A 27359-nucleotide genomic window follows, 5' to 3' on the forward strand; every position below is an offset into this window, starting at 1 on the left:
TTTCTCAGACCTGGTGACCCAGAATTTCAAACTACCATAACTACAGTATTGGGTTTTTGTCAATCGTCTCATGAAACTGAGTGATACCTTTTGGCTTTTTCATAGTAAGTCATCTCTTACATGATCCTAAGGAGAATTTCTAAAGGAAAAAAAAGTCTGGAGCAGCAGATAGAAAAGCTCAAGGTTAAGGTATATTATCATGATGTTTTGAATGCCATCAAAAGAATATATAATCATTGATTGGGAAAGGTTAGAATATTTACTCAAATGCTATTTCTTGCCATAAATATTGGTTAGAAATGGATAATTTGAAGATCTTATACGAATAGAGCTTTGAATATGAGACAGTTGTTTCTTACTAATGGCTCACAGATGCTTCAGGTGTGACTAAACATTAGCAAAGATCCTCAAGCCCCCTGAGGCCATGACTAAAAGCCAGGAATCAGCAAATTACTCAGACTGGTCCTGCAAATTAGCCAATAACATTATGACTTGCATAGTGCTTCCCGTCCACACTAAGTATATAGAAAAAGCCCTCTACAGGGAAATTGTCCAGATTGATCTCCTATGCTCCTTCTCTGCCCACGGAAAGCCTCAACACTAATACCATGTGTGATTACTATGAAAACTTCTATGGGGGCTGTGGTTATGGAGCTGTAGCTATGGAAGCCTTGGCTGTGGCAATGGATTCTCTGGCTATGGCTCTGGCTTTGGCTACTACTATTTAGGAGTGGTGGCTGCGCAGGCGCAAGAGGGCCTAGAGGATCTATCCCATGTTGAAGGTCAGGAAGGGTGGTGGTAAGGAGATACCCCTCGTCCAAGGTAAGGAGCAATGGCTGTGTTTTGCTGGAGTAGCCATGAAAAGATACCCCATGCCCAAAGTAAGAGAAACCCAAGTAAGATGGTAGGTGTTGCAAGAGGGCATCAGAGGGCAGACACACTGAAACCATACTCACAGAAAACTAGTCAATCCAGTTTTGATTGACTAGTTTGGTTCACACTAGGACCACAGCCTTATCTAACTCAATGAAACTAAGCCATGCCCGTGAGGTAACCTAAGACGGGCAGGTCATGGTGGAGAGATCTGACAGAATGTGGTCCACTGGAGAAGGGAATGGCAAACTACTTCAGTATTCTTGCCTTGAGAACCCCATGAACAGTATGAAAAGGCAAAGTGATAGGATACCGAAAGAGGAACTCCCCAGGTCAGTAGGTACCCAATATGTTACTGGAGATCAGTGGAGAAATAACTCCAGAAAGAATGAAGGGATGGAGCCAAAGCAAAAACAATATCCAGCTGTGGATGTGACTGGTGATAGAAACAAGGTCTGATGCTGTAAAGAGCAATATTGCATAGGAACTTGGAATGTCAGGTCCATGAATCAAGGTAAATTGGAAGTAGTCAAACAAGAGATGGCAAGAGTGAATGTCGACATTCTAGGAATCAGCGAACTAAAATGGACTGGAATGGGTGAATTTAACTCAGATGACCATTGTATCTACTACTGCAGGCAGGAATCCTTCAGAAGATATGGAGCAGCCATCATGGTCAACAAAAGAATCCGAAATGCAGTACTTGGATGCAATCTCAAAAATGACAGAATGATCTCTGTTCGTTTCCAAGGCAAACCATTCAATATCACAGTAATCCAAGTCTATGCCCCAACCAGTAACACTGAAGAAGCTGAAGTTGAACGATTCTATGAAGACCTACAAGACCTTTTGGAACTAACACCCAAAAAAGATGTCCTTTTCATTACAGGGGACTGGAATGCAAAAGTAGGAAGTCAAGAAAACCTAGACTAACAGGCAAATTTGGCGTTGGAATACGGAATGAAGCAGGACAAAGACTAATAGAGTTTTGCCAAGAAAATGCACTGGTCATAGCAAACACCCTCTTCCAACAACACAAGAGAAGACTCTACACATGGACACCACCAGATGGTCAACACCGAAATCAGATTGATTATATTCTTTGCAGCCTAAGATGGAGAAGCTCTATACAGTCAACAAAAACAAGACCAGGAGCTGACTGTGGCTCAGATCATGAAGTCCTTATTGCCAAATTCAGACTGAAATTGAAGAAAGTAGGGAAAACCACTAGACCATTCAGGTATGACCTAAATCAAAACCCTTATGATTATACAGTGGAAGTGAAAAATAGATTTAAGGGCCTAAATCTGATATATAGAGTGCCTGATGAACTATGGAATGAGGTTCGTGACACTGTACAGGAGACAGGGATCAAGACCATCCCCATGGAAAAGATATGCAAAAAAGCAAAATGGCTGTCTGGGGAGGCCTTACAAATAGCTGTAAAAAGAAGAGAAGTGAAAAGCAAAGGAGAAAAGGAAAGATATAAGCATCTGAATGCAGAGTTCCAAAGAATAGCAAGAAGAGATAAGAAAGCCTTCTTCAGCAATCAGTGCAAAGAAATAGAGGAAAACAACAGAATGGGAAAGACTAGAGATCTCTTCAAGAAAATCAGAGATACCAAGGGAACATTTCATACAAAGATGAGCTCGATAAAGGACAGAAATGGTATGGACCTAACAGAAGCAGAAGATATCAAGAAGAGGTGGCAAGAATACACAAAAGAACTGTACAAAAAAGATCTTCACGACCCAGATAATCATGATGGTGTGATGACTCATGTAAAGCCAGACATCCCAGAATGTGAAGTCAAGTGGGCCTTAGAAAGTATGACTATGAAAAAAGCTAGTGGAGGTGATGGAATTCCAGTTGAACTATTTCAAATCCTGAAAGATGATGCTGTGAAAGTGCTGCACTCAATATGTCAGCAAATTTGGAAAACTCGGCAGTGGCCACAGGACTGGAAAAGGTCAGTTTTCATTCCAATCCCAAAGAAAGGCAATGCCAAAGAATGCTCAAACTACCACACAATTGCACTCATCTCACATGCTAGTAAAATAATGTTCAAAATTCTCCAAGCCAGGCTTAAGCAATATGTGAACCATGAACTTCCTGATGTCAAGCTGGTTTTAGCAAAGGCAGATGAACCAGAGATCACATTGCTAATACCCACTGGATCATGGAAAAAGCAAGAGAGTTCCAGAAAAACATCTATTTCTGCTTTATTGACTATGCCAAAGCCTTTGACTGTGTGGATCACAATAAACTGTGGGAAATTCTGAAAGAGATGGGAATACCAGAACACCTGATCTGCCTCTTGAGAAATCTGTACACAGGTCAGGAAGCAACAGTTAGAACTGGACATGGAACAACAGACTGGTTCCAAATACGAAAAGGAGTATGTCAAGGCTGTATATTGTCACCTTGCTTATTTAACTTATATGCAGAATACATCATGAGAAACGCTGGGCTGGAAGAAGCACAAGCTGGAATCAAGATTGCCGGGAGAAATATCAATAACCTCAGATATGCAGATGACACCACCCTTATGGCAGAAAGTGAAGAGGAACTCAAAAGCCTCTAGATGAAAGTGAAAGAGGAGAGTGAAAAAGTTGGCTTAAAGCTCAACATTCAGAAAACAAAGATCATGGCATCTGGTCCCATCACTTCATGGGAAATAGATGGGGAAACAGTGGAAACAGTGTCAGACTTTATTTTGGGGGGCTCCAAAATCACTGCAGATGGTGACTGTAGTCATGAAATTAAAAGATGCTTACTACTTGGAAGGAAAGTTATGACCAAAATAGATAACATATTGAAAAGCAGAGACATTACTTTGTCAACAAAGGTCCGTCTAGTCAAGGCTATGGTTTTTCCTGTGGTCATGTATGGATGTGAGAGTTGGACTGTGAAGAAGGCTGAGCACTGAAGAATTGATGCTTTTGAACTGTGGTGTTGGAGAAGACTCTTGAGAGTCCCTTGGACTGCACGGAGATCCAACCAGTCCATTCTGAAGGAGATCAGCCCTGGGATTTCTTTGGAAGGAATGATGCTAAAGCTGAAACTCCAGTACTTTGGCCAGCACATGAGAAGAGTTGACTCATTGGAAAAGACTCTGATGCTGGGAGGGATTGGGGGCAGGAGGAAAAGGGGACGACAGAGGATGAGATGGCTGGATGGCATCACTGACTCAATGGACGTGAGTCTGAGTGAACTCCCGGAGTTGTTGATGGACAGGGAGGCCTGGCGTGCTGTGATTCATGGGGTTGCAAAGAGTCGGACACGACTGAGCGACTGAACTGAACTGAACTGAACTGATTGAGGACGACATGGAAGAGCCTCCTCCTCTGCTCCTGGACATCAAGATTCACCAGTTCTGAACCCTATATATTCTGTGTCTTTCCCTGGATGATGATTATCTTGTATCATGGAAATCTAGTACGGTCTGTCATTGCCCGACCATCTAACCTACAAATTCCCTGAATGTACTCCATTAAGTGGGAGATGGTGAAATTCACATGCGACCTCATACTTCTGCTTTTGTTAGGATGATTGTGTCAAGATATTACCTTGACATTCACGGTGGAGCTTGCTTCTCTGTTGACCTAATAAACTTGTTCAATCTAAACAGAAACTCTTGTCTCTATGCCAATTATTTGATTTTCAGTATTTCTGATAGTGTTTGTGTTTCATTTTTTAAGAAAGTCAACAATTACTTTCTTGGGGAGCTATTTTTCTCTTATTATTCTTAGGTTAGTTTCTTTATCAGTTCAAATATCAGTTGTCTTAGGAAAGTAACTTACTTTCTGTAGACTTCAGTTTCCTCCTCTGCTTCTGAGGGAATAAAGTAAGTTATGTTGGAAAACTCTTATCACAAAGCCAAATATCACTTCTGTCCATTTTAAAAGTATGAGGGATATAACGTTAAGAATAATAATGAATTGCATCTCAAGCTAGCGATAAATTGTGAAACTATTTGGCAGGCATGGGGGACTATAATATTAAGATAAAAACACTGTTTCAGATATGGGCTGAAAAGCTTCAACATCTCATAATGTCCTAATTAAAGATGCTGGCTTAGCTGGAGTAGGATCTACTTCTAAGTTCACATTGTTGTTGGCAGTCGTTTTTAGCTGTAGAAATGAAAGACTTATTTTCTTGCTGGCTGTTGACCAGAGCCCCTTGCAGAATGTCTTCTAGAAGCTACTCTAAGCCACAAAAGACTGCCCATATTCCCTTTCCAAGTAAATTCCCAAACATGGGATGCTTGTTTACTCAAAGCCAGCAAGGAGGGAGAGAGACTCCAGCCAGAGATGTCTTGTGTAACATAATCACACATAATAATATACACTTGCCATATTTTACTGGGTACAAGTAAGTCACAGGTCTCATACTCACAGGGAGAGGATCACACAAAAATATTTACATCAAAAGGTAGAAATCAAAGGGGCAAGCTACCTACCACAGACTCAATGCTACACATTTTTCATACAAGAAATTAGAAAGCTGTTCATTTTCAGTGCACTTTAACAATTCGTACAGTATTAGGATTTTCTTGTGCTTGAAAATTTGATAGGATTGTGAGACTTCATCTGGGACTAAGCTTTTATGTAGGCCATTTTGTTAATAATATCCTTTTATCCTTCCAAGGAAATTGGTTGTTTTTGATCTCTAAAACTAATAGTGTCCATTTTGGTAATTTGTATTTTGCTAAGAAATTATCTATTTCACCTTGGTTTTAAGATTTATAAATTTCTGAAATGTAGTTTCATATGATGTTTCAAATTTCTTCCATTTTAATGTTCATTTTTCTTTTGTTATTTATTTTATATGTGATTTCTCTCTTTTTTCTTCAAGTTAGCAAGTAGTTTATAATTCTGTTAATTCTTTCCAATAACAGCATTTTGGCTGGTTATTTAAGTCACTTTTATTACTTCCTGTTTTTTGATCTATTTTTTTTCCTTTTCTGGTTCTCTTATTTCTCCTTTATGAAGTGTTCTGACTGAAATATTGATTTTTCTTTAATTTTTAGTGATAAAGGTGTTTGGTGCTATGAATTTTTCTTTTAACACTGCTTTAAATATCTCTAAAAGACTATTATGGATAATTTTCATTAGTTATTTAAAAATCTATAATTTCATTTGTATTTCATCTTTTACCCCCAAAGTTTCCTAATAGAAGACTTTTTATTTTCTAGGTTGTAAAGAACTCATTGTTTTCCCTATTGCTTGATTTTATTTTTAAAGGGATTTTCTATTCTTTCCTTTCCCCAGTAATTATGAGTTTTGTTGCATGATGTAAGGAAGTATTCTTGCTTGTATTTCTACTCTACAAAAGATGCTAATTCTGTGTAACATAATATTAAATATATGATCAATTATAGTGTTTGTTTTGTGGGTGTTGGAAAGAAGGTTCATTTTATATTATGGGGATGCAAAGACCAATATATTATAAGTTTTATCTAATTGATTATATTGTTTAGGCTTTAGTTATTATTTTTATTTTATCTGTTTTGTTCTGAGGAAAGTCATCCATTATTAGTGTGTTTTTATCTACTTCTCCTAGATATAGTTAGATAGATAAATATAAATGATTCTTCATAAAGATAGTTTTTGTGTTTTTCATGTATTAAATAAAATATTAATAAGTTAAAAATATCTCTTGCTTACTAGTGCTTTTAGATAAAAATATTTGAAGTCAAGTTCCCAGTCTCTGTAATTTTCTTAAGGTACCCATAAATATGCTGTATAAATATTTAATAGAATTTACCACTGAAACATCTATTACTAGAGTTTATTTAGGGGAAATTTATTTTTAACTATGCATTCATTTTCTTTATTAGATAAAGTGCTACTCAAATCTGTATGCAGGCCAAGAAGCAACAATTAGAACTAGACATCAACAGACTGGTTCCAAATTGGGAAAGAAGTACATCAAGGCTGTTTATTGTCACCCTGCTTATTTAACTCATATGCAGAGTACATCATGAGAAACACTGGGCTGGATGAAGCACAAGCTGGAATCAAGATTGCCAGGAGAAATATAAATAACTTCAGAAATGCAGGTGACACCACTCCTATGGCAGAAAACAAAGAGGAACTAAAGAGCCTCTTGATAAAAGTGAAAGAGGAGAGTGAAAAACCTGGCTGAAAACTTGACATTCAAAAAACTAAGATCATAGCATCTGGTCCCATCACTCCATGGCAAATAGATGGAGAAACAGTGGAAACAGTGACAAACTTAATTTTCTTGGACTCCAAAATCACTGCAGATGGTGACTGCAGCCATGAAATTAAAAGACATTTGCTCCTTGGAAGAAAAGTTATGACCGACCTAGACAGCATATTAAAAAACAGAGACATTACTTTGTCAACAAAGGTCAGTCTAGTCAAAGCTTTGTTTTTTCCAGTAGTCATGTATGGATGTGAGAGTTGGAATGTAAAGAAAGCCGAGTGCTGAAGAATTGATGCTTTTGAACTGTGGTGTTGGAAAAGACTCTTGAGAGTCCCTTGGGTATCAAGGAGATCCAACCAGTCCATCCTAAAGAAGATCAGTCCTGGGTGTTCACTGGAAGGACTGATGTTAATGTTGAAACTCCAATACTTTGGCCACCTGATGTGAAGAGCTGACTCACTTGAAAAGACCCTGATGCCAGGAAAGATTGAAGATGGGAGGAGATGGGGACAACAGAGGATTAGATGGTTGGATGGCATCACCAACTCAATAGACTTTGAGTTTGAGTAGCCTTCAGGAGTTGGTGATGGTCAGGGACAGCCTGGCATGCTGTCCATGAGGTTGCAAAGAGTCGGACATGATTGAGTGACTGAACTGAACTGAACTGATGTATGGATGAGAGAGTTGAACTATAAAGAAAGATGAGCAGCAAAGAATTATGCTTTTGAACTGTGGTCTTGGAGAAGACTTGGACTGTGGACTTGGAGAATACTCTTGAGAGTCCCTTGGACTTCAAGGAAATCAAACAAGTCAATCCTAGAGGAAATCAGTCCTGATTATTCATTGGAAGAACTGATGTTGAAGCTGAAACCCCAATACTCTTGGCCACCTGATGCAAAGAACTGACTCATTGGAAAAGTCCCTGGTGCTGGGAAACATTGAAGGCAGGAGGAGAAGGGCACGACAGAGGATGAGATGGTTTAATGGCATCTCTGACTCTATGGACATGAATTTGAGCAAGCTTTGGGAGTTCGTGATGGACAGGAAGGCCTGGCTTGCTGCATTCCATGAGGTTGCAAAGACTGGACACAACTGAACAACTGAACTGACTGACTCAGATTTACTGGAGTTGGTTTTGGTAATTGGAGTGTTTAAAGGAAATTTTTCCATTTCAACTGTGTTGTGGAATTATTGACTAACATCTTTCATGTTATCCATTTTGTTTGGAGACTGTGGGATCTTAAAAAATGTTCATTCTTTCATTCTTCACACTCATAATTTGTATTCTCTCTCCTATATTCTTGATCAAAATCTAGAATTCATCACTTTCACATATCTGTTCAAACTACCAGCTTGAGGAATTGCTGATTTTCTTTATAGTTTATCCATTTTATATTGAATTAATTGTGCCTGTGTCTTCATTTTTCCTTTATTCTCCTTACATTATACTTAAAAGTATTTATATTAAAAATTTCCCTTACTATTTGCTTTTTAAAGAGGTTTGGAACACTGATGTTTTAAATGTCCTCTTCTTTTTACATAAATATTTGAAATAGCTTATTCAGTGGTAAGCCATACATCTAGTTATTTAAAGGGAATGATTTCCAAATTAAGGAAGGTTCTGTCCTCATGTACCTGATGCTCTCCTGTCCTCTGCAAACACATCTTGACAGTGAGGAATATTGTTATCCTCCTGCTCCACCAAAAGACAGAGACTTGGCTGATGAAATTCCTTCTGCACTTTCAGGCAGCAATGTCAGGGATCAGAGAGACAGCCAGTGACACAAGATGAGCCAAAGGGATTGCAAACATAGCTGTAAAAACTCTGAAAATTATTAATCATACTCCACAAGAACTTTGAGCTAACTGAAACAGAGTAGCTATCCTTTTTTTAATAAAAAAGATTTAAGTAGAATCAAGAGGCTTTTAATTAAAAAAAAATTATCTCATACTTTAGATAGTGCAAGGGCCAAACACCTCACACAAAACACACACACAATCAAAGAAATCTACATAAATAATATATATCAAAGTATTGTAGGTAGGGAAAACAGAGAAATTTGAACAAAAAAATCGTTTTAGACATTTTCCCAAAGGGAAGTGGTTAAGATTGATCTTCTGAGAAACCTATATACAGGTCAGGAAGCAACAGATAGAATTGGACATGGAACAATGGACTGGTTGAAAATTGGGGAAGGAGTACATCAAAGTTGTATATTGTCACCCTGCTTGTTTAGCTTATAGGCAAAGTATATCATGCAAAATGCAAGGTTAGAAGAAACACAAACTGGAATCAAGATGCTGGAAGAAATGTCAACAACCTTAGATGCAGATGATACTACCTGCCATAAAGGAAAGAGAAACTAAAGAGTCTCTTGATGAGGGTGAAATAGGAAAGTGAAAAAGCTGGCTTAAAACTCAACATTCAAAAAACTGAGATCATGGAATCTGGTCCCATCCCTTCATGGTAAATAGATAGATAAAAAGTGAAAGCAGTGACAGATTTTATGTTCTTGGGCTCCAAAATCACTGCTGATGGTGCCGGTAGCCACAAAATTAAAAGACACAAACTCCTTAGAAGAAAAACTATGACAAACCTAGACAGCATATTAAAAAGCAGAGACATCACTTTGCCAACAAAGGCCCTTATAGTTAAAGCTAGGACTTTTCCAGTAGTCACATATCAGTGTGAGTGCTGGACCATAAAGAAGACTGAGTGCTGAAAAATTGGTGCTTTTGAAATTGCGGTGCTGGAGAAAACTCTTGAGAGTCTCTTGGACTGCAAGGAGATCAAACCAGTAAAATATAAAGGAAATTAACCCTGAATATTCATTAGAAGGACTGATGCTGAAGCTGAAGCTCCAGTCTTTTGGCCACCTGATGCGAAGGGCTGACTCATAGAAAAGACTCTGATGCTGTAAAAGGTTGAGGGTAGGAGAAGGGGGTGACAGAGGATGAGATGGTTGAATGGAATCGCTGACTCTAAGTATATGAGTTTGAGCAAGCTCTGGGACATAGTGAAGGACAGAGAAGCCTGGCTTCCTATAGTCCATGGGTCTCAATGAGTCAGACCTTTGTGAGTGAACAACAACAAATTCGTATTGAGTCATATAGTAATAAGATAGATCAGATGAATATTGTTACAAATTGTTGGAAACTGGCAATTCAATAGAAAATTCTAATGTTGCATAGTATCTTAGATTTAGTACTCATTTTTTAACAGACACGGACATCCTTATTATAAAAAAATGCGGGAGGTATACATGGATCCTCATAAGAGAACATCCCGAAAAGATGAGCAATATAGAATTTCTCAAAAGAGAACAGAAGAGCAGTATCTTCCATAGCAGCATGGATGATAACAGATATGTCTACAGCTACCACAGCCATATTCATAGCTACATCTCAGGTCACCAAAGCCATAACCCAAATCACCATAATAGTTGCTGTAGAAGATCATGGTGTAAGGAGAAGATTCAGCTGAAGAGAAGATTCAGTTTCACGAGTTTTAAGTTTATAATCTGCACACTACCTTATTTACCAAATGAGTGCCACATGTGATAAACCACAGGCATTGCTGGACTCACATTTCAAGCTAAAGTGGCATTAAAACTATCTCAGGAATTCCTCATAACCAGTGTATCCAAGCCAAGACATCTGTAGTGTGTGTCATGATGCCTATCAATATATCATATGCCTTTGTTGGGGGTGGGCGGGGGAATGTGGCTTGATGTTTATTCTAGATTCCAAATTTAAACTCAGTTACTAGCTCTATGAGCTCATTTAACCCATGAAGATTCAGCTTGTTGAAAAGTTTATTTTAATTTAAAAACTAAATTAAAACCTTCTACCTGCATATATGTAGAACTGGAAACAAAAGGGTGGCTTTGAAGTAGAAGAGAAGGATGGGATTTTTGTGGGACAGATGCTGGGGTGACAGAGTTCACTTGTACAACATTGAATAACTGTATTATAACTTTTATTGAGAAGCGATGTTATATACAGCACTTTGGTTTATACTTGTCAGAAATGGGTATCAATAATTTTATACATGACACAAAACCAAGACAAAACCATGAAGGTTAACCTCATTTATCCTGGAGATACAGGGAAGGATTAGAGTACTTATTCCATTAGAAATTAGAGTTTAAAAATGATCCCAGAAACTCTCAAAGATTTATGGATATGATTTGTCTCCTGATATACCATACTGAAAAAGGCACATCACTTTCAGTATTCTGCTGAAATGTATAACCTCACTAGGTATGAGGAAGCTTCAGACAAACCCAAATTGGGAAATATTCTACTAAATATGGCACTCTTGGCAGAAAGTGAAGAAGAGCTAAAGGGCCTCCTGATGAAAGAGGAGAGTGAAAAAGTTGGCTGAAAACTCAATGTTCATAAAACTAAAATCATGGCATCCGGTCCCATCCCTTCATGGCAAATAGATGGGGAAACAGTGGAAACAGTGAGAAAATTTATTTTCTTGGGCTTCAAAATCACTGCAAACAGTGACTGCAGCCATGAAATTAAAAGGCACTTGCTCCTTGGAAGAAAAGCTATGGCCAACCTAGACAGCATATTAAAAAGCAGAGACATTACTTTGCCAAAAAAGGTCTGTCTAGTCAAGGTTATGGTTTTTCCAGTAGTCATGTATGGATGTGAGAGTTGGACTGTGAAGAAAGCTGACCGCCGAAGAATTGATGCTTTTGAACTGTGATGTTGGAGAAGACTCTTGGGAGTCCCTTGGGCAGGAAGGAGATCAAACAAGTCCATCCTAAAGGAGATCAGTCCTGAACATTCATTGGAAGGAATGATGCTGAAACTGAAGCTCCAATACTTTGGCCACCTGATGCAAAGTACTGACATTTGAAAAGACCCTGATTCTGAGAAAGATTGGAGGCAGGAGGAGCAGGGGACAACAGAGAATGAGATGGTTGGATGGCATCACTGATTCAATGGACATGACTTTGAGCAAGCTTGGGAGTTGGTGATAGACAGGGAGGCCTCATGGGCTGCAGTCCATGGTGTCACCAAGTTGGACACTACTGAGCAACTGTGAAGCGACTTAGCAGCAGCAGCAGCAGAGCAACTGAAAAGAACTACTAAATATCCAACAGTTTAAAATTGTAAAGGACAGGAAACTCAAGGAAAGATGGAGTAGCTCTCACTAACTGGAAAAGACTGAAAATATATGGGAGCAAAGACAATGTGAAGTGGATCTTGGAACCGAAAAAGAAAAAAAAAAAAAAAGATGTTGATGGAAGAAATTTTTGTACAAAATTAATTTATTTGGCTTGATAATCGCACTATGGTTATAAAAGTTATTAGGGGACGTTGAGAAATGGATATATGGCAATTTTTTTGTATGTTTAAGTAACTTTTTATAATCTAAAATTATTTCAGTATATGAAGTTCAAAAGGAATATAATGCCAGGGTCTAGCCCCAGCAGGATCCAAGGGTACCCTCAGGATGGTTGGTGTCGGCGAGAGAGATGACACGGGTCTTATAATGGACTGGGACCTGATGGTCTGGGGTTGAACGATAAGAAAATAAAGGAAAAAGAATAGAGAAGAGAGAAAGAGGCTGATATTCCTTGGTTTACACAGAAAGCCAATAAAGCCCCTGACACGGGACTTGTTCTGTTCACGGAGGCCTCAGGCGCCCTCTCGATGGGGTGAAGACACAGAGCACCTTCTTGATTGGGTCTTAGAAGCCTGGGCAAAAAAGTGAACTCAGAGAGCCTCTGTGTTCCAGGGAGTCAGCATGAAAAAAGAAGAGAGAGATAGAGATAGAGAGAGAGAGACACACACACACAGAGACCAGAGCTCTGGTGAAGTGGGATCTGCAGTTTTACTTTCAAAAGGGGCTTTTATACTCTGAGTTACACATTTCCAGAAGTGAAAGATACAAAGTCATGCAGAGTCAGCTCAACATTACATCAGTTTGACCTTCATCGGGACCAGGATGTTTTCTGCATACTTTTTCATTTATAAGGGTCTTTGTGTTATGTACATTATCTTCTGGCCTGGAGGTCTGTTGACATTTTATGACCCTATTTTGATAAAGGTTGATCAACCAGAAAACTTGTTTTCGTTGAAGTGTTTTTTCTTTATATTTCTAATCTGTATCAGCCTCAGAAAGTACTAAACAGAGTTACATTCTCATGGAGCAAAGGTGCAGTGGGTCACAACAAAGAAAGAACTTATTAGCTCAAAGGTCTAATGTGGTTAATACCAAGGCTACTGCTTGTTTTTCTTACATTCCAACTACACTCCCAGGTGCAAATGGATAAGGGATATGGGAACTTGGCAGCAAGCACTGGCCCAATAATGCAGCCCTTTACCAGTACTATTCTAATAATTTTTCACCCCTTAAAGGGTTCTATGCACATTAGGACTTTTAGAATGTTTAGGCTTCTCATGCCTTTCATGGTTGGGAAGTTGTGAACAATCATGTGCGTTAGTTTTAAGAGTAAGGAAAAACCTGTCAAGCAAGCTAGAATGCCAACAGAGGGGTTAGAATAGAAATATTCCTTTCATGCCCAGGAGACTTATCAACTTAGAGCCCTAAGTTGATTTTCTCCAGAGAAAGGTGGTCGGGGATAGCCCCCTGCTAATATCAGAAGAGTGGTTGAAAGGCATAATATAGTAGACAGTAGACAGACAGATTTTGCTTTCGGGGTAGATGCTCGAGCAGGTCCAGGGAATCCCTCGAGTCCTGATCCGCCTTTGCCTGTCAGGTCTTCTTCGCATGACTTTTGTCATGGGCGGGATCTCCCGTGGTGGCTCCCGGCAATATAAAAGTACTCTTTCTGTTTCCTTGATTTGATCATTTATGACTTCTTTCATGCATCAAACTTTGTTAAGAATCAGTCATATATTGAACACTATTAAGGATGGAGCAGTGAACGTACCAGATAAAGTCAATATTTTTATGGTGCATATAATCTAGATTAATCCAGATCAGGAAATTCAAGACAGACAAAGATATGAAAAAAGAATGAGTTAATTTCTGATAGTGATGGGTTTATGTAAACACTAAGCCATTGTCAGTTATGGGGAATTTAAAGACTTATTTGTAAGGAATGATTCAAGCTGAGTAGTCAGAAAAAACTTCTCTAGGAGAAGAGAGAATGCAAAGTCATTCTGGCTGTTACTTAGAACTGGAGGGCAGAAAACCTGAAGTGAAAACAAAGTATGTCTGTTTGAAGCACTGAAAAGACACTCAAAGAAGTGTGACTATTTAGTGGACAGGAAAGGGGTTACCAGATGAACTGATGGATGTGGTCATAGCTTGGACATGTTGGATTATGTCAGCTATGTTTCCCAAGATGTATCCAGGTGTAGCATAAAAGTGCAAGCAAATCAGTTAAATCTGAATGTCATATAAATACATTATTTTTAGTTTAAGTATCCCTCTTGCAATTTTTGGGAAATCCAATCTTCTGAATTTTGATTTGAAAATCAATATTTTGAAATTGAAATCTAATTGCATGTCTGGTATCTACTCTAGCAATCCCAATGTGGAAAACTTACAGGATTTCAGTAAAGGAAAGTTAGATCTAATTTGTGCCATGCGTGCTATGAGATGGAAAATAAATTAGACTAGGGAGTATAGAGAATAATGAATGCAATTTGTCTTAAATTTCTAATCACTATTCATCTATGAAAATATGGGTGTTAATTTGAAGATATATAGAATAACGTTGGAAATATATATGAAAATTATATATGAAGTAATAAGACTGAAAATGGAATTGAAATTGATTGAACAAAAGAATGCATCCAAAGTGCTCCAATCAAGCAGAGTTTAGGTAAAGACTAGTGACTATATGAGTGAGGTGAACACATCTTTGGGAACTCTAAAATTTGAGGACAAAATCTGAGGAGATTGAAGAGAGGACACTGAGAAGAAGCAGCTGCTGAGGTGGGAAATGAACCAAAGCTGTGTGCATAGGGTGAAGCTAAAGGTTGGCGTTTTTAAGAATAAAAAAAGAGGTTGGTGGATCTAACTGTACTCAGAAGCTGGGGAAAATGAACACTTGACCTCTGGATTTGACAAGACTCAGCAGTATTTGTTTGCTTATTTTACATTTGGCCATGCCACATGGCATATGGGATCTAAATTTCCCTACCAGAGATGGAGCCCATACCGGCCACAGTGGAAGCTTTGAGTCTTAACTACTGGGCCACCAGGGAAGTCTTGATGATTTCTGCAGGAGCATTTCAGTAGAGTAGTGGAGGCCAAAGGCCAAAAAATATGATTGAAGTGCTAAAGACATACTAAAATGCCTCCATGGAAGTACACATATGACATTTTGCTGTGAAGCAGAATATGGCAACAGAGATTACTTCGAAGGGTATGAAAGGTGAAATAAGACTTGCTTTATTTTTTGGAATATATTTGAGAATTGAGTATATTCAGAACAACACACCAGAGAAGAATGGGAGAAAAGAGTGATGCTGTGCAAAGCTCACACTGATATGATCAGAGAGGGCAACTCAACTAGGGAGAACAAATTAATTCCTGAAAATAAATAATAGGAGAAAAAAATCTAGTAGATGTTGTAATTAGGAATATTGTGTTGTCTAAAAAGTAATGTATTCTGTATTTTAAAATCAAAAACACAAAACTACAGGTTAGTTGTAGTGTTTTTAAAAAATTAACTGATATAATTATGGCTTACCAAAATTAGTCACTGTTCTAAGGACTTAAATATCCTTGAAGACTAATTGTTCTGTTATTTCAACTAGTTTTTACTAAAAACTTAACTTATTGTCTGACTGATTTTTCACTGTGGGTGTTGAAGTTATTGCTAGGTTCTATACGAGAGATTGAAGATGTCCTCTGCTTACAATATCTCAGTCCAGTAGATAGTGAATTAAATATCACAATAGCATATTTACTTTAAAATATGCACCTAACAAGAAACACACATGTAAAATGGATTCAAAAACGCATGATGGAGGAAAAGTTGGATGCTCTAAAGATCTGACCTCCAGCATGGAAATACTTTTGAGTTTCATTAAGACGCTATGTTCTCTTGACCCATTTGCATAGCTATGATGTTAGATGAATCAGGTAACTTAACAAAATCTATGTCCATGTTGTGATGATCCCCAAAGAGAGTTGATTAAAGTGCACAGGATGTCTAAATTCTTAAACTATCTTCACTGCAATGTAAACCAGCATCAAATTTTACTGTCTAATTCCTATCTAAGGCTGCCTGAAAAGTTAGTCACAGTTGTATCTGACTCATTGCAGCCCATGAACTGTGCCCAACAGGCTTCTCTGTCCATGGGATTGCCCAGGCAAGAATACTGGAGCGGGTTGCCATTTCCTTCTCCAGGGCATCTTACTGGCCCAGGGATCCAACCCAAGTCATTGTAGTCATATTCTTGCCCATGGTTACCTAATCAGATCAGATCAGATCAGTCGCTCAGTCATGTCCGACTATTTGCGACCCCATGAATCACAGCACACCAGGCCTCCCTGTCCATCACCAACTCCCAGAGTTCACTCAGACTCACGTCCATTGAGTCAGTGATGCCATCCAGCCATCTCATCCTCTGTCGTCCCCTTCTCCTCTTTCCCCCAATCCCTCCCAGCATTAGAGTCTTTTCCAATGAGTCAACTCTTCTCATGTGCTGGCCAAAGTACTGGAGTTTCAGCTTTAGCATCATTCCTTTCAAAGAAATCCCAGGGCTGATCTCCTTCAGAATGGACTGGTTGAATCTCCTTGCAGTCTAAGGGACTCTCAAGAGTCTTCTCCAACACCACAGTTCAAAAGCATCAATTCTTCGGCGCTCAGCCTTCTTCACAGTCCAACTCTCACATCCATACGTGACCACAGGAAAAACCATAGCCTTGACTAGATGAACCTTTGTTGGCAAAGTAATGTCTCTGCTTTTGAATATGCTATCTAGGTTGGTCATAACTTTCCTTCCAAGGAGTGTCTTTTAATTTCATGGCTGCAGTTACCATCTGCAGTGATTTTGGAGCCCAGAAAAATAAAGTCTGACATTGTTGCCACTGTTTCCCCATCTATTTACCATACAAAAATGATATTTTGAAGAAGAATTATCACTGTGTATCAGAAATTCTTGTGATGTACAAATAAAGCTGCTTTCCCACAAGGATTTTCTTAAAGACACAGAAATACACTTTTTGTCTATAACCCTACTATCATTTTTCTTTGGCTATCCAAAAGGATGTGTTATCACAAAGATTTGAACGAAGATAAGTTGTAATTCAAGGGCTATGCAAGAGACCTCAGTATAGCAGGTTACAAAGCTTTTGATTTGATGTATTGAGGCTGAAACTCCAATACTTTGGCCACCTTATGCAAAGAATTGACTCATTTGAAAAGACCATGATACTGGGAAAGATTGAAGGTGGGAGGAGAAGGGAAAAATTGAGGATGAGACAGTTGGATGGCATCACCGACTCAATGGACATGAGTTTGAGTAAACTCTGGGAGTTGGTGCTGGATAGTGAGGCGTGGAGTGCTACAGTCGATGGGATCACAGAGAGTCAGACATGACTGAGCAACTGAACTGACTGAACTGACTAACTGATTGAGAAAGGAACAGTTCTCTTATTGTTAATGCACACATTAAGGTTGTAAAGTTACTTAAAATATTAAGTAATTACTTAGGGGGGAAAGGAAAATGTAGAAATTGGGTTTCAGAAAATTACTTCTATTCTCATGTTCTTCACTAGAAATTGAACATAAATAAAATTTATACTCATCAATACATAGGAAAGAAGATGACATTTTTTTCAGAACTGATTCCTTTGACATTTTTATAAGTAAAATAATCAACTTTGTGGACATGAAAGATCCATTATGGGTTTGCTTAGAAAAGACACTGAATTACTGAAAAAAACCCCAACAATTTAGAACACAATTTAAGATTCACAGGAATTTTTTTGGTATGAAGTGTTACAAAATAACAACCCTAATGGGGTCCAATAACTAACATATCTTCTTTTTATGATCTAAAGAATGGTTCTAAGAAGTTAAAATGAACATGTAATCTGGGACAGGACTGTGTAGGTGTGAGTGTATGTCTCCTCTCATCCAAATGCTCAATTAAATAAGAGGAATCCAAACTAAGATGTCAACACAGCAATCCTGCTGAATTTCTCTGAGGTTTCATCTTTGGTTGTGAACAACAAACTAATTAGAGTGGTCATAAAGTTAGCCAATGGCATGAAGGTGTGGTGGGTCACACCCACACTCAGGGCATATAAAAGGCCCTCTGCAGGGAGAAATGTCCACACTCAAGTGACACTTCTACTCTCCTTCTCCACCCGAGAACAACCTCAACCACCAACACCATGTGTGGCTACTACGGAAACTACTATGGCGGCCTCGGCTGTGGAAGCTACGGCTATGGAGGCCTGGGCTGTGGCTACGGCTCCTGCTACGGCTCTGGCTTCCACAGGCTGGGCTGTGGCTATGGCTCCTGCTACGGCTCTGGCTTCCGCAGGCTGGGCTGTGGCTATGGCTGTGGCTACGGCTGTGGCTCCCGCTCTCTCTGTGGCTGTGGCTATGGCTGCGGCTATGGCTCTGGCTTTGGCTGCTACTATTGAGGACGCCACGGAAGACTCTCATCCTCTACACCTGGACACCAGGATTCACCAGTTCTGAAGCCCTCATGTTCTGTGTTTTTCCCCTGGATGATGATTAGGCTGCATCATGGAAGTTTAGTGTGGATTATTCCTAGCCTAACTTCTAACCTACATTCTTTGAATTTACATCATTAAGTGACATAAAGTGAAGTCCACCTTGACCTCAGAGTTCTATTTTCATCAAGATGATGATTCCATAGTAACTGACTTGATGCCTTCCATGCTGTCTTTGTTTTAACCTAATAAATTTGTTTGATGCAAATAACAATACTGGTTTTTATGTCAGTTATTTGATATGAAATATTACTTACAGACACTTTTTGGCAGAATTCTGTTCTTTGTGTTTGTACAACTGAGGGCTCAACACTGACTGTTGGTGGGAGGCCTTCGCTGGCTGACTGTTGGAGGCCAGCCTCAGCTCCAGGAGGCTGGCTGTAGTTCCTTGCCATGTGTGCTGTGTTTTGTGCTTAGTCACTCAGTCATGTCTGACTCTTTATGACCCCATGGACTATAGCCCAGCAGGATCCTCTGTCTATGGGGATTCTCCAGGCAAGAATACTGGAGTGGATTGCCATACCCTCCTCCAGGGGATCTTCCCAACTCAGGGACTGAACCCAGATCTCCTGCATTTCAGGCACAGTCTTCACTGTCTGAGCCACCTCCTTGCCATATTAGTTCCAAATATGGCTGTGTGCCTTCTCAAGGCTTGGAAAGGTGAGAAAGTTGCTCTAGCAAGATGGGTTCTACAATGCCATACAATTTTATGTATCAGAAATACATACACACGATCACATGCATTTTATTAACTTCTTTGTTATATTTCATTGTTAGAAGTAAATAACAAGTCCTGTCCATTCTCAAGAGGAGGGCATGACTAAGGCATTGATATCAAAAGGTACAAATCATGGAAGAAACTTAATAGTCTGTCTGTCACTGATATCAATGTAAGTTTCCTTCATTTTCAGTGCTGTCAAATAATTTATAGAACATAAAGTTATTTTATCTCTGAAGATCTAGTAGAATTTCCCCCAAATAATTATCTGATCTAGAATAATTTGTGTCAGTTGGTTCAGTTGCTCAGTCATGTCCGACTCTTTGTGACCCCATGAACTGCAGCATGCCAAACCTCCCTGTTCATTGCCAACTCCTGGAGTTTACTCAAACTCATGTTCACTGAGTCGGTGATGCCATCTAACCATCTCATCCTCTGTCTTCCCCTTCTCCTCCTGCCTTCAATCTTTCCCAGCATCAGAGTCTTTCCTAATGAGTCAGTTCTTTGCATCAGGTGGGCAAAGTATTGGCGTTTCAGCTTCAGCATTAGTCTTCCCAATGAACACCCAGGACTGATCTCCTTTAGGATGGACTGGCTGGATCTCCTTGCTGTCCAAGGGACTCTCAAGAGTCTTCTCCAACACCACAGTTCAAAAGCATCAATTCTTCGGTGCTCAGCTGTGTTTATAGTCCAACTCTCCCATCCATACATGACTACTGGAAAAACCATAGCTTTAACTACACGGACCTTTGTTGCAAAGTAATGTTTCCGCTTTTTAAATGCTGTCTAGGTAGGTTATAATTTGTGTAGTATTTACATAATGCTTATTTTTTTGTTGGTTTCTTCCATGATACTCAATTTCTTTATAATTTCTGAAGGTTACAAGTTGGGTATTTTGTATCCCCCTTGGAAATTATCCATTGTATCTAAGTTTTTAAATTTACATGCATAAATATGCATATTATTTTTGAAACTCCTTGTTTAATCCTTTTATTGTTATTTCGCATATGCTTTTTTCTTCATAGTGTTCAGTACTATGAAACACTTTATAGTACACTTTTTCCATAGTGTTTAGTACTATGGATTTTTTTCTAATTACTACTTGAAATTTTCTTGCAGATTCTGTTAGGTACTATTATCATTATCATTTTTTATTTTGAAATTCCATAATCTCAGATTATATTTTTATTCTGCCTGAGAGTTTTTTAATCAACAATTTACTCTCCAAGTATAAACAGCATTGCAAATTTCTCTCTGCATAGCAGTCAGAAAATGTTTTCTGTAGTATTTTTATATTTAAAACGTACTTTTTCTTTACAATCAATTTTTGGTATATTCTGTGGAAGCTTGAGAAGAAGCTTTATTTTCCATCATCAGTATATAGATGAATATACATCCATAGAAGCTACCTTGTTAATTACATTTTTAGGTCTTCTTTCTTTTCAGTCAGTTTTTTTTTTAACTATTTTATCTGTCTGTCTGAGAGTGATGAGTTAAAGTTGTTCATTGTTATTATTGTGAATCTATCTAAGTCTTTATCTCTCCTTGATAGATAGCTAGACCAATATATATGCATTTTTCTTAAAGATGGTTTCTGTTTTTAGCACATAAGTAGAATACTCAGATGGGTAATATACCTCTTGTTAGGTTATTGCTTTGGAGAAAATCACTGGAGTTGAAAATAAATCTCACTATGCTACTACTCTGCCAAAAGACACGCAGTACATGGACTGGTGGAATTCTTTCTGTACTTTCAGGCAGCAATGGCAGGGACCAATGGAACCACCGGTCATACAACATAAACTAAACAGACCAAAATAACTTTGCAATAACTCTGAGTGTTATGAATCATAGCTCACAACATCCACGTGCTAACCTGAACAGGATGAGTTCAAGTACATGATTTCAGTGAGGAAAAGAACTAGCAATAATATAAACTTTAGAAGAAAAGTGAGATCTTCCTAGAGGCATATTCAAGTACCAAATATAAAGAAAGAAGGAGGGCTTCCCTGGTGGCTCAGTGGTAAAGACTCTGCCTGCCAGTGCAAGAGAAATAGGTTCAATCCCTGGTCTGGGAGGATCCCATGTACCACAGAGCAGCTAGGTCCGTGTGCCACAACTGTAGAGCCTGTGCTCTAGAGCCCAGGAACTGCAACTACTGAGTCCACGTGCTGCAACTACTGCCCTATAGACTGTGCTCCGCAACAAGAGAAGCCACTGCAATGAGACTAAGGAAGACCGCCATGTTTGTCAGGAAGCATTTAACAGGAGGCTTCCTGTGTGCTATTTAGGATCTGTCATGAATCCTCTGTCCCTGAATATTCAGGAATTAAGCGGAGTAGCAAACTACTCCCGGGGGGCTTAGGGATGCATGCATTTTCTTCGTTAGTTTTCCCATATGGTGATAAGTAACTGTTTACGACCCTCTCTTCCTTTTTATGAACCATATGGTAAAAGTGATTATTTACAACCCTCTCTCTTTGATATGGATCACCGTATGTTTTCCTTGATAATTTGTAAGTCTGGACTTTTGGTTTTTATCTTTGCTGAAAATAGCTACCTTGTAAGACAGTATATATACTCACACCATGTTGAATAAAACACCTTTGCTCCATCAGAGCTTGGGTCCCCTTCTCTCTCTCTCTCTCTCTCTCTTTCTCTCTGGCTAATTCTCTGGAGTGCAGAGGCTCCACTGAGCTCATTTTCTTTTCCGGGCTTCTAAGACCCTCTGGTGAAGGCGCACTGTGCCTTCACCCCCTAAAGAGGGCACCTGGTGCCTTCATGAGCAGTGCAAGCCCCGTACCAGGGGCTTTATTGGTTTTCTGTGTAAACCAAGGAATATCAGCCTCTTTCTCTCTCCTTTACTTTCTTATCATCGACTCTGGACCACCAGGTTCCAGTCCATTAAAGGACCTCAACAATGTTCACTATTATTACTGCGAATTTATCAATGCAGGGAATACTAGCCCCCACTCGCCACAACTAGAAAGTAGCCAGTGCAGCAACAAAGACCCAGCAACAGTCAAAAACAAAGAAAATTATTTTTAAAAAGGAAAGAAAGAGATACTAAAGAAATAACATGAAGTGGTAATAAGAGAGATACTACTTTGCCAGTATCTTTAACCAAAGTTTGGATGTTCTGAAGATAAAGTTTTGGGGTAATCAAGGTAGATAACGGTAGCCTCTGAATATGCTCACAGAAACTCATAGTAGAAAAGCACTGGTTGGATGTAGCTTTTAATCCACATATATATATTTTCAACTAAAAATAGTGAAAGATATCTCACACACAACATGCAAACACACACACATACACACAATCACAGGAAATCCACATCAATAAATATGCATGAGTATATTGTAGGTGTGAAAAACAGAATATCTTTAATGAAAAATCAATTTAGATATTTTTCTAAATGAAAATGGAATCTCACAGACAGAAAAGTCAGACAAGTACAGTTCATGGGGTTGCAAAAGTTGGACATGGCTGAGCAACCACCACACACACACACGATTGTTTGTATTCAACCGTATAATAATGTGCTTCCCAGGTGGTGCTAGTGGTAAAGACCCCATATGACAATGCAGGAGATATAAAAGACACTGGTTCAATCCCTGGGTTGGGAAGATTCCCCTGGAGGAGGGTGTGACAACTGACTCCACTATCTTTGCCTGGAGAGAACTATGGACAGAGGAGCCTGGTCAGCTACAATCTATAGAGTTGCAAAGAGTCAGATATGACTGAAGCAACTTAGAATACATACATATAATAATAACATAGAACAAATGAATATGTTTTAAATTATTGGAAACTGGCAATTCAATCAAAAAAGGTCTGATGTTACATGGTTGCTTAGATGTGGTTGTCATTGTTTTATAGACAAACACATCCTTAATATAATTCATGCTGGACGTGTTATGATGCCTCTATTCATAATAGAATATCTTGAACAGATGAGAAGCCTAGAATTTCTCAGAAGAATCCATCCAGAAGACCAGTATCTTCCATAGCATCATAGATGGTAGCAGGTGTATCCACAGCCACTGTAGCCACATCCATAGCCACACCCCAGGCTGCCACGGCCACCATAGCAGTTGCTATAGAAGCTCATGATGTGAAGAGAAGAAGGCTTAAATGAAGAGCAGATTCAGTTTCAAGAGTTTTATGTTTAAAATTTGTTGCAATGCCTTATGGGCTTCCCAAGTGGTGTTAGTGGTAAAGAACCTGCCTGCCAATGCAGGAGACATAAGAGAGGTGGGCTTGATCCCTGGGTAGGGGAGATTCCGTAGAAGAGGGCACGGCAAACCAATACCAATTGAGTGTGGTATGTGGGGCAAACCACAGGCATTGTTGGACTCATCTTCAAGCCAAATGGCATTGAGACTATCTCAAATATTCCTCATAACCAATATATTCAAGCCAAAACAACTCTGCTCTGTGTCACGACACCTATCAGTAAATCAAGTACCTTAAATGAGAGATTCTTCTCCTAATTTGATGGCTTATTGATTCCAGATTGCAAATTTAAACTATGTTACTATCAGCATGTGATCATATAATCCATATAGATTCCACCTGTTGAAAATCTTATTTTAACAATACTTTCAATTTTATCTGCATATATGCAGTCTTGGGAATAAAATTGTAGCTTCAAAATGGTAGGAGACTAAGGAAAGTTTGTGGAGAAGGTAAGGAGAAGACATAGAGAAGACACTGTTGTGTCAATAGCTCATCGTGTCTGATGTTTTGCAACCCCATGGACTGCAGCCTGCTGGGCTCCTCTGTCTATGAAATTCTCCAGGCGAGGATACCGGAGTGGGTAGCCATTTTTCTCCAGGGGATCTTCCCAATCCAGGGATTAAACATGGGCCTCCTGCACTTCAGGCAGATTCTTTACTATCTGAGCCACCAGGGAAGCCAATGGTAGGGTTTAATTCTAAAATCCTTGAGTACTTAATATGTCCTATTAAAGTTGTGAAGCAATATTATTCACTTTAATTTATACTTACATATATCTGCATCTATCATTTTGTAAATGATCAAATGTCATGGTAGAGTCCCTGACATTTAAATCCATTAACCACTGTTACCTATTAAATGTTGCTATTAAAATAATAATATCTTTTATGACTACTTTAATCAAATGCTCCTCCCCATCCAAGAAAAAATAAAAGCAGTTAATTATAGCCTTTTTTTTTTTTTTTTTTTTTTTTGAGTGAGGCAATTTAGTCATACCAATTTCAGGTGATGTTCTAAGAACTTTGATAGCCTAGAGGAAGAATGATCATTAGGCTATTTAAATTAGTTTTTTCCTGGAAACTTATTTTAATTTATCACTTGATTGGTTCTGCATTGTAATATAGTTGATGTTACTTTTATTTCTCTATGGGAAATTTGAAAATGATATAGTAAAGATGTTTTGTAAGTCTAATATCTTCACCCAGCAAATGGTGAAAAAAAGTAATAATATTCTGTCTATTTTACAAAAATGACCCTACCAAACACACACATGGAAAGGACACTCAGAAGCATATGTTTATGTTCTGATTAGATGAATGTGTTTGATCAGATCTTTAGTATGAAAGCATTCTGTTTCACTAAAAAGCAATTTTTGACTCATCAGATATACTCAAGATAGAAGTATTGAAAAGATTTTGAAATCTTATGGCTTCATCTTGTGATTTCTAGAGGAGAACTGGCTGAAATTAAGGGTGTGTTCAAATCATGCATTCTCTGTCCCTTTCTAAAGTTTTGAGAATATATGTAAAACTGTTTTGACTCAGAAATACCATTAGAAAAGTAAAAATCTACTGATAGATTTCACATGGATGGGTGGATCATGACACCTCCCCATGTGCCTTCTCTTAAAGAAGGCACATTTTACATTTTAACTGTGATGTAAAACTATTTACACTTTTCTTGTGCCTCCCAATGAGGTGGAGAATCACACTAACTTGAATTAAGATGGCAGTGATACTAGGGCTATACAAGAGAACTCAGTGCGACTGGTTACAAAGAGAATAATGATCAGATATCTTGATGAAGGAACAGACCTGTGTCTAATACACTGGTATACATATGTTGTTTAGTCTATTTTACAGTTACTTAGACTATAACTCAAATATTTATACAGAATCTAATTTGTTACTGATAAGAAAAATTGCAGAATTGGATTCCAAGAAATAACTTAGTTTGTAAAAATTGAATGTAAGTGAGAATTAGGCTCATTGGCGTAAGTAGAAAAGCATAATGCCATTTTGGTCTGACTTGGTTTTTCGGAAGTTTTAATTGGCTGGGTTAATATCAACATCCTGGGGTTGAAATATACATTATGGTTCCAATATAGAAAAAGAACTGAATATCTGATGAAGGTAATTAATTTGAATCAAGAGAAGAAAGTTAAATACATGAGTCAAAAGGAGTGTGATGTTTATGAATATTTAAAAAATCAGTGAAACTAACTGGAACCAAGAGCAAATAAGACTGAGTCTTAGCAATATAATCTTTTTTAACATACAGGAAGGTTGGAGGAGGTTAAATGAACATATAATTTGCGGCAGGCAATGTAGGTGTCTCCTTTCTTTCAAGTCCTCAGTTGGATTAGAGGAGCCCAAACAGGCCAACAAAACAAGCTTCCTAAATTACTCTGAGACTTTATCTCATGGTTGAGCAAAAACAAACTAATTAGATCAGTCATAAAGTTAACCAATGGCATGAAGCTGGGGTGGGTCACACCCACACTGAGGGCATATAAAAGGCCCTCCGCAGAGAGAAATGTCCACACTCAAGTGACATTTCTACTCTCCTTCTCTACCCGAGAACAACCTCAACCACCAACACCATGTGTGGCTACTACGGAAACTACTATGGCGGCCTCGGCTGTGGAAGCTACGGCTATGGAGGCCTGGGCTGTGGCTACGGCTCCTGCTACGGCTCTGGCTTCCGCAGGCTGGGCTGTGGCTATGGCTCCTGCTACGGCTCTGGCTTCCGCAGGCTGGGCTGTGGCTATGGCTGTGGCTATGGCTATGGCTCCCGCTCTCTCTGTGGCTGTGGCTATGGATGTGGCTATGGCTCTGGCTTTGGCTGCTACTATTGAGGATGCCACGGAAGACTCTCATCCTCTACACCTGGACACCAGGATTCACCAATTCTGAACACCGCGTATACAGAACCTTGCTGAAGACGTGCCTTTTAATGCCCTCTACATCTGATACACCCATGCTTCCCTTTCTGTATTTAATTCTTAAGAAGAGGAATTGAAATTCATCCTGAGAATTCCCATATGATCCCTTATTATAATAGTGGTCACAGATTCTGCCTTTATATTTTCATGCTGAAGCCATTTCTCTCTTTTCCTAATAAACTTGTTTAATCTGGAAAAATAAACCTTGGTTTCTTTTCATTTAAAGTGTGATATTCATAGTTTTGGTTTTTCCCTGATTGAATTAAAAAGATATATTTCTTGTTTAGGAATATCTTTTTTTTTTTTTTTATCTACTTCTACTTCAGTTGCTCTACCAAATCCTTCAATTCTGACATCAATGTCAACTTTATAGATGTCAGTTTTCTGTTCTAGTTAAGCAATCATTGTATATATTATATCAGGTTATTGCAATAAAGTAATATTTGCCAGTTTAGCTAAGCATTGCCTGGAAATACTATATATTCCAAGTACTTTTATACCAAACTTTAATCTCTGTGAAGTTTTTTTGGATGATGTGATCATCAATGCATAATTACTGCTTCTAATCTTTGATTCTAGCACATTTCCTCAAGAAGTGTTTCTTATGCTTGTTCAGTTCAAGAAGTAAACAAAGTCAAATCTACCCTGGCCTGCTTCCTCCTAACTTTAACAAACCTTGCTGTATTTTAAAATTGTATTTTTTTGAAAAAGACAC

General features: G+C 38.6%; 2 protein-coding genes across 2 annotated transcripts; both read left to right on the forward strand.

The window, feature by feature from the left end:
* The first annotated feature begins 18394 nt into the window (after positions 1-18394).
* On the forward strand, positions 18395-18649 carry LOC139185247 (keratin-associated protein 6-1-like). The gene has a single exon (XM_070797444.1). The coding sequence runs from the start codon at positions 18395-18397 to the stop codon at positions 18647-18649; it is 255 nt and encodes an 84-aa protein (XP_070653545.1).
* Positions 18650-26259: 7610 nt separating this feature from the next.
* On the forward strand, positions 26260-26764 carry LOC139177722 (keratin-associated protein 6-1-like). The gene has a single exon (XM_070774341.1). It carries the CDS (start codon positions 26303-26305, stop codon positions 26555-26557), a length of 255 nt encoding a protein of 84 aa, XP_070630442.1. The 5' UTR covers positions 26260-26302; the 3' UTR covers positions 26558-26764.
* Positions 26765-27359: the final 595 nt, after the last annotated feature.

The sequence above is a fragment of the Bos indicus genome, chromosome 1 (genome assembly GCF_029378745.1).
Source record: "Bos indicus isolate NIAB-ARS_2022 breed Sahiwal x Tharparkar chromosome 1, NIAB-ARS_B.indTharparkar_mat_pri_1.0, whole genome shotgun sequence".
Classification (NCBI taxonomy): Eukaryota; Metazoa; Chordata; class Mammalia; order Artiodactyla; family Bovidae; genus Bos; species Bos indicus.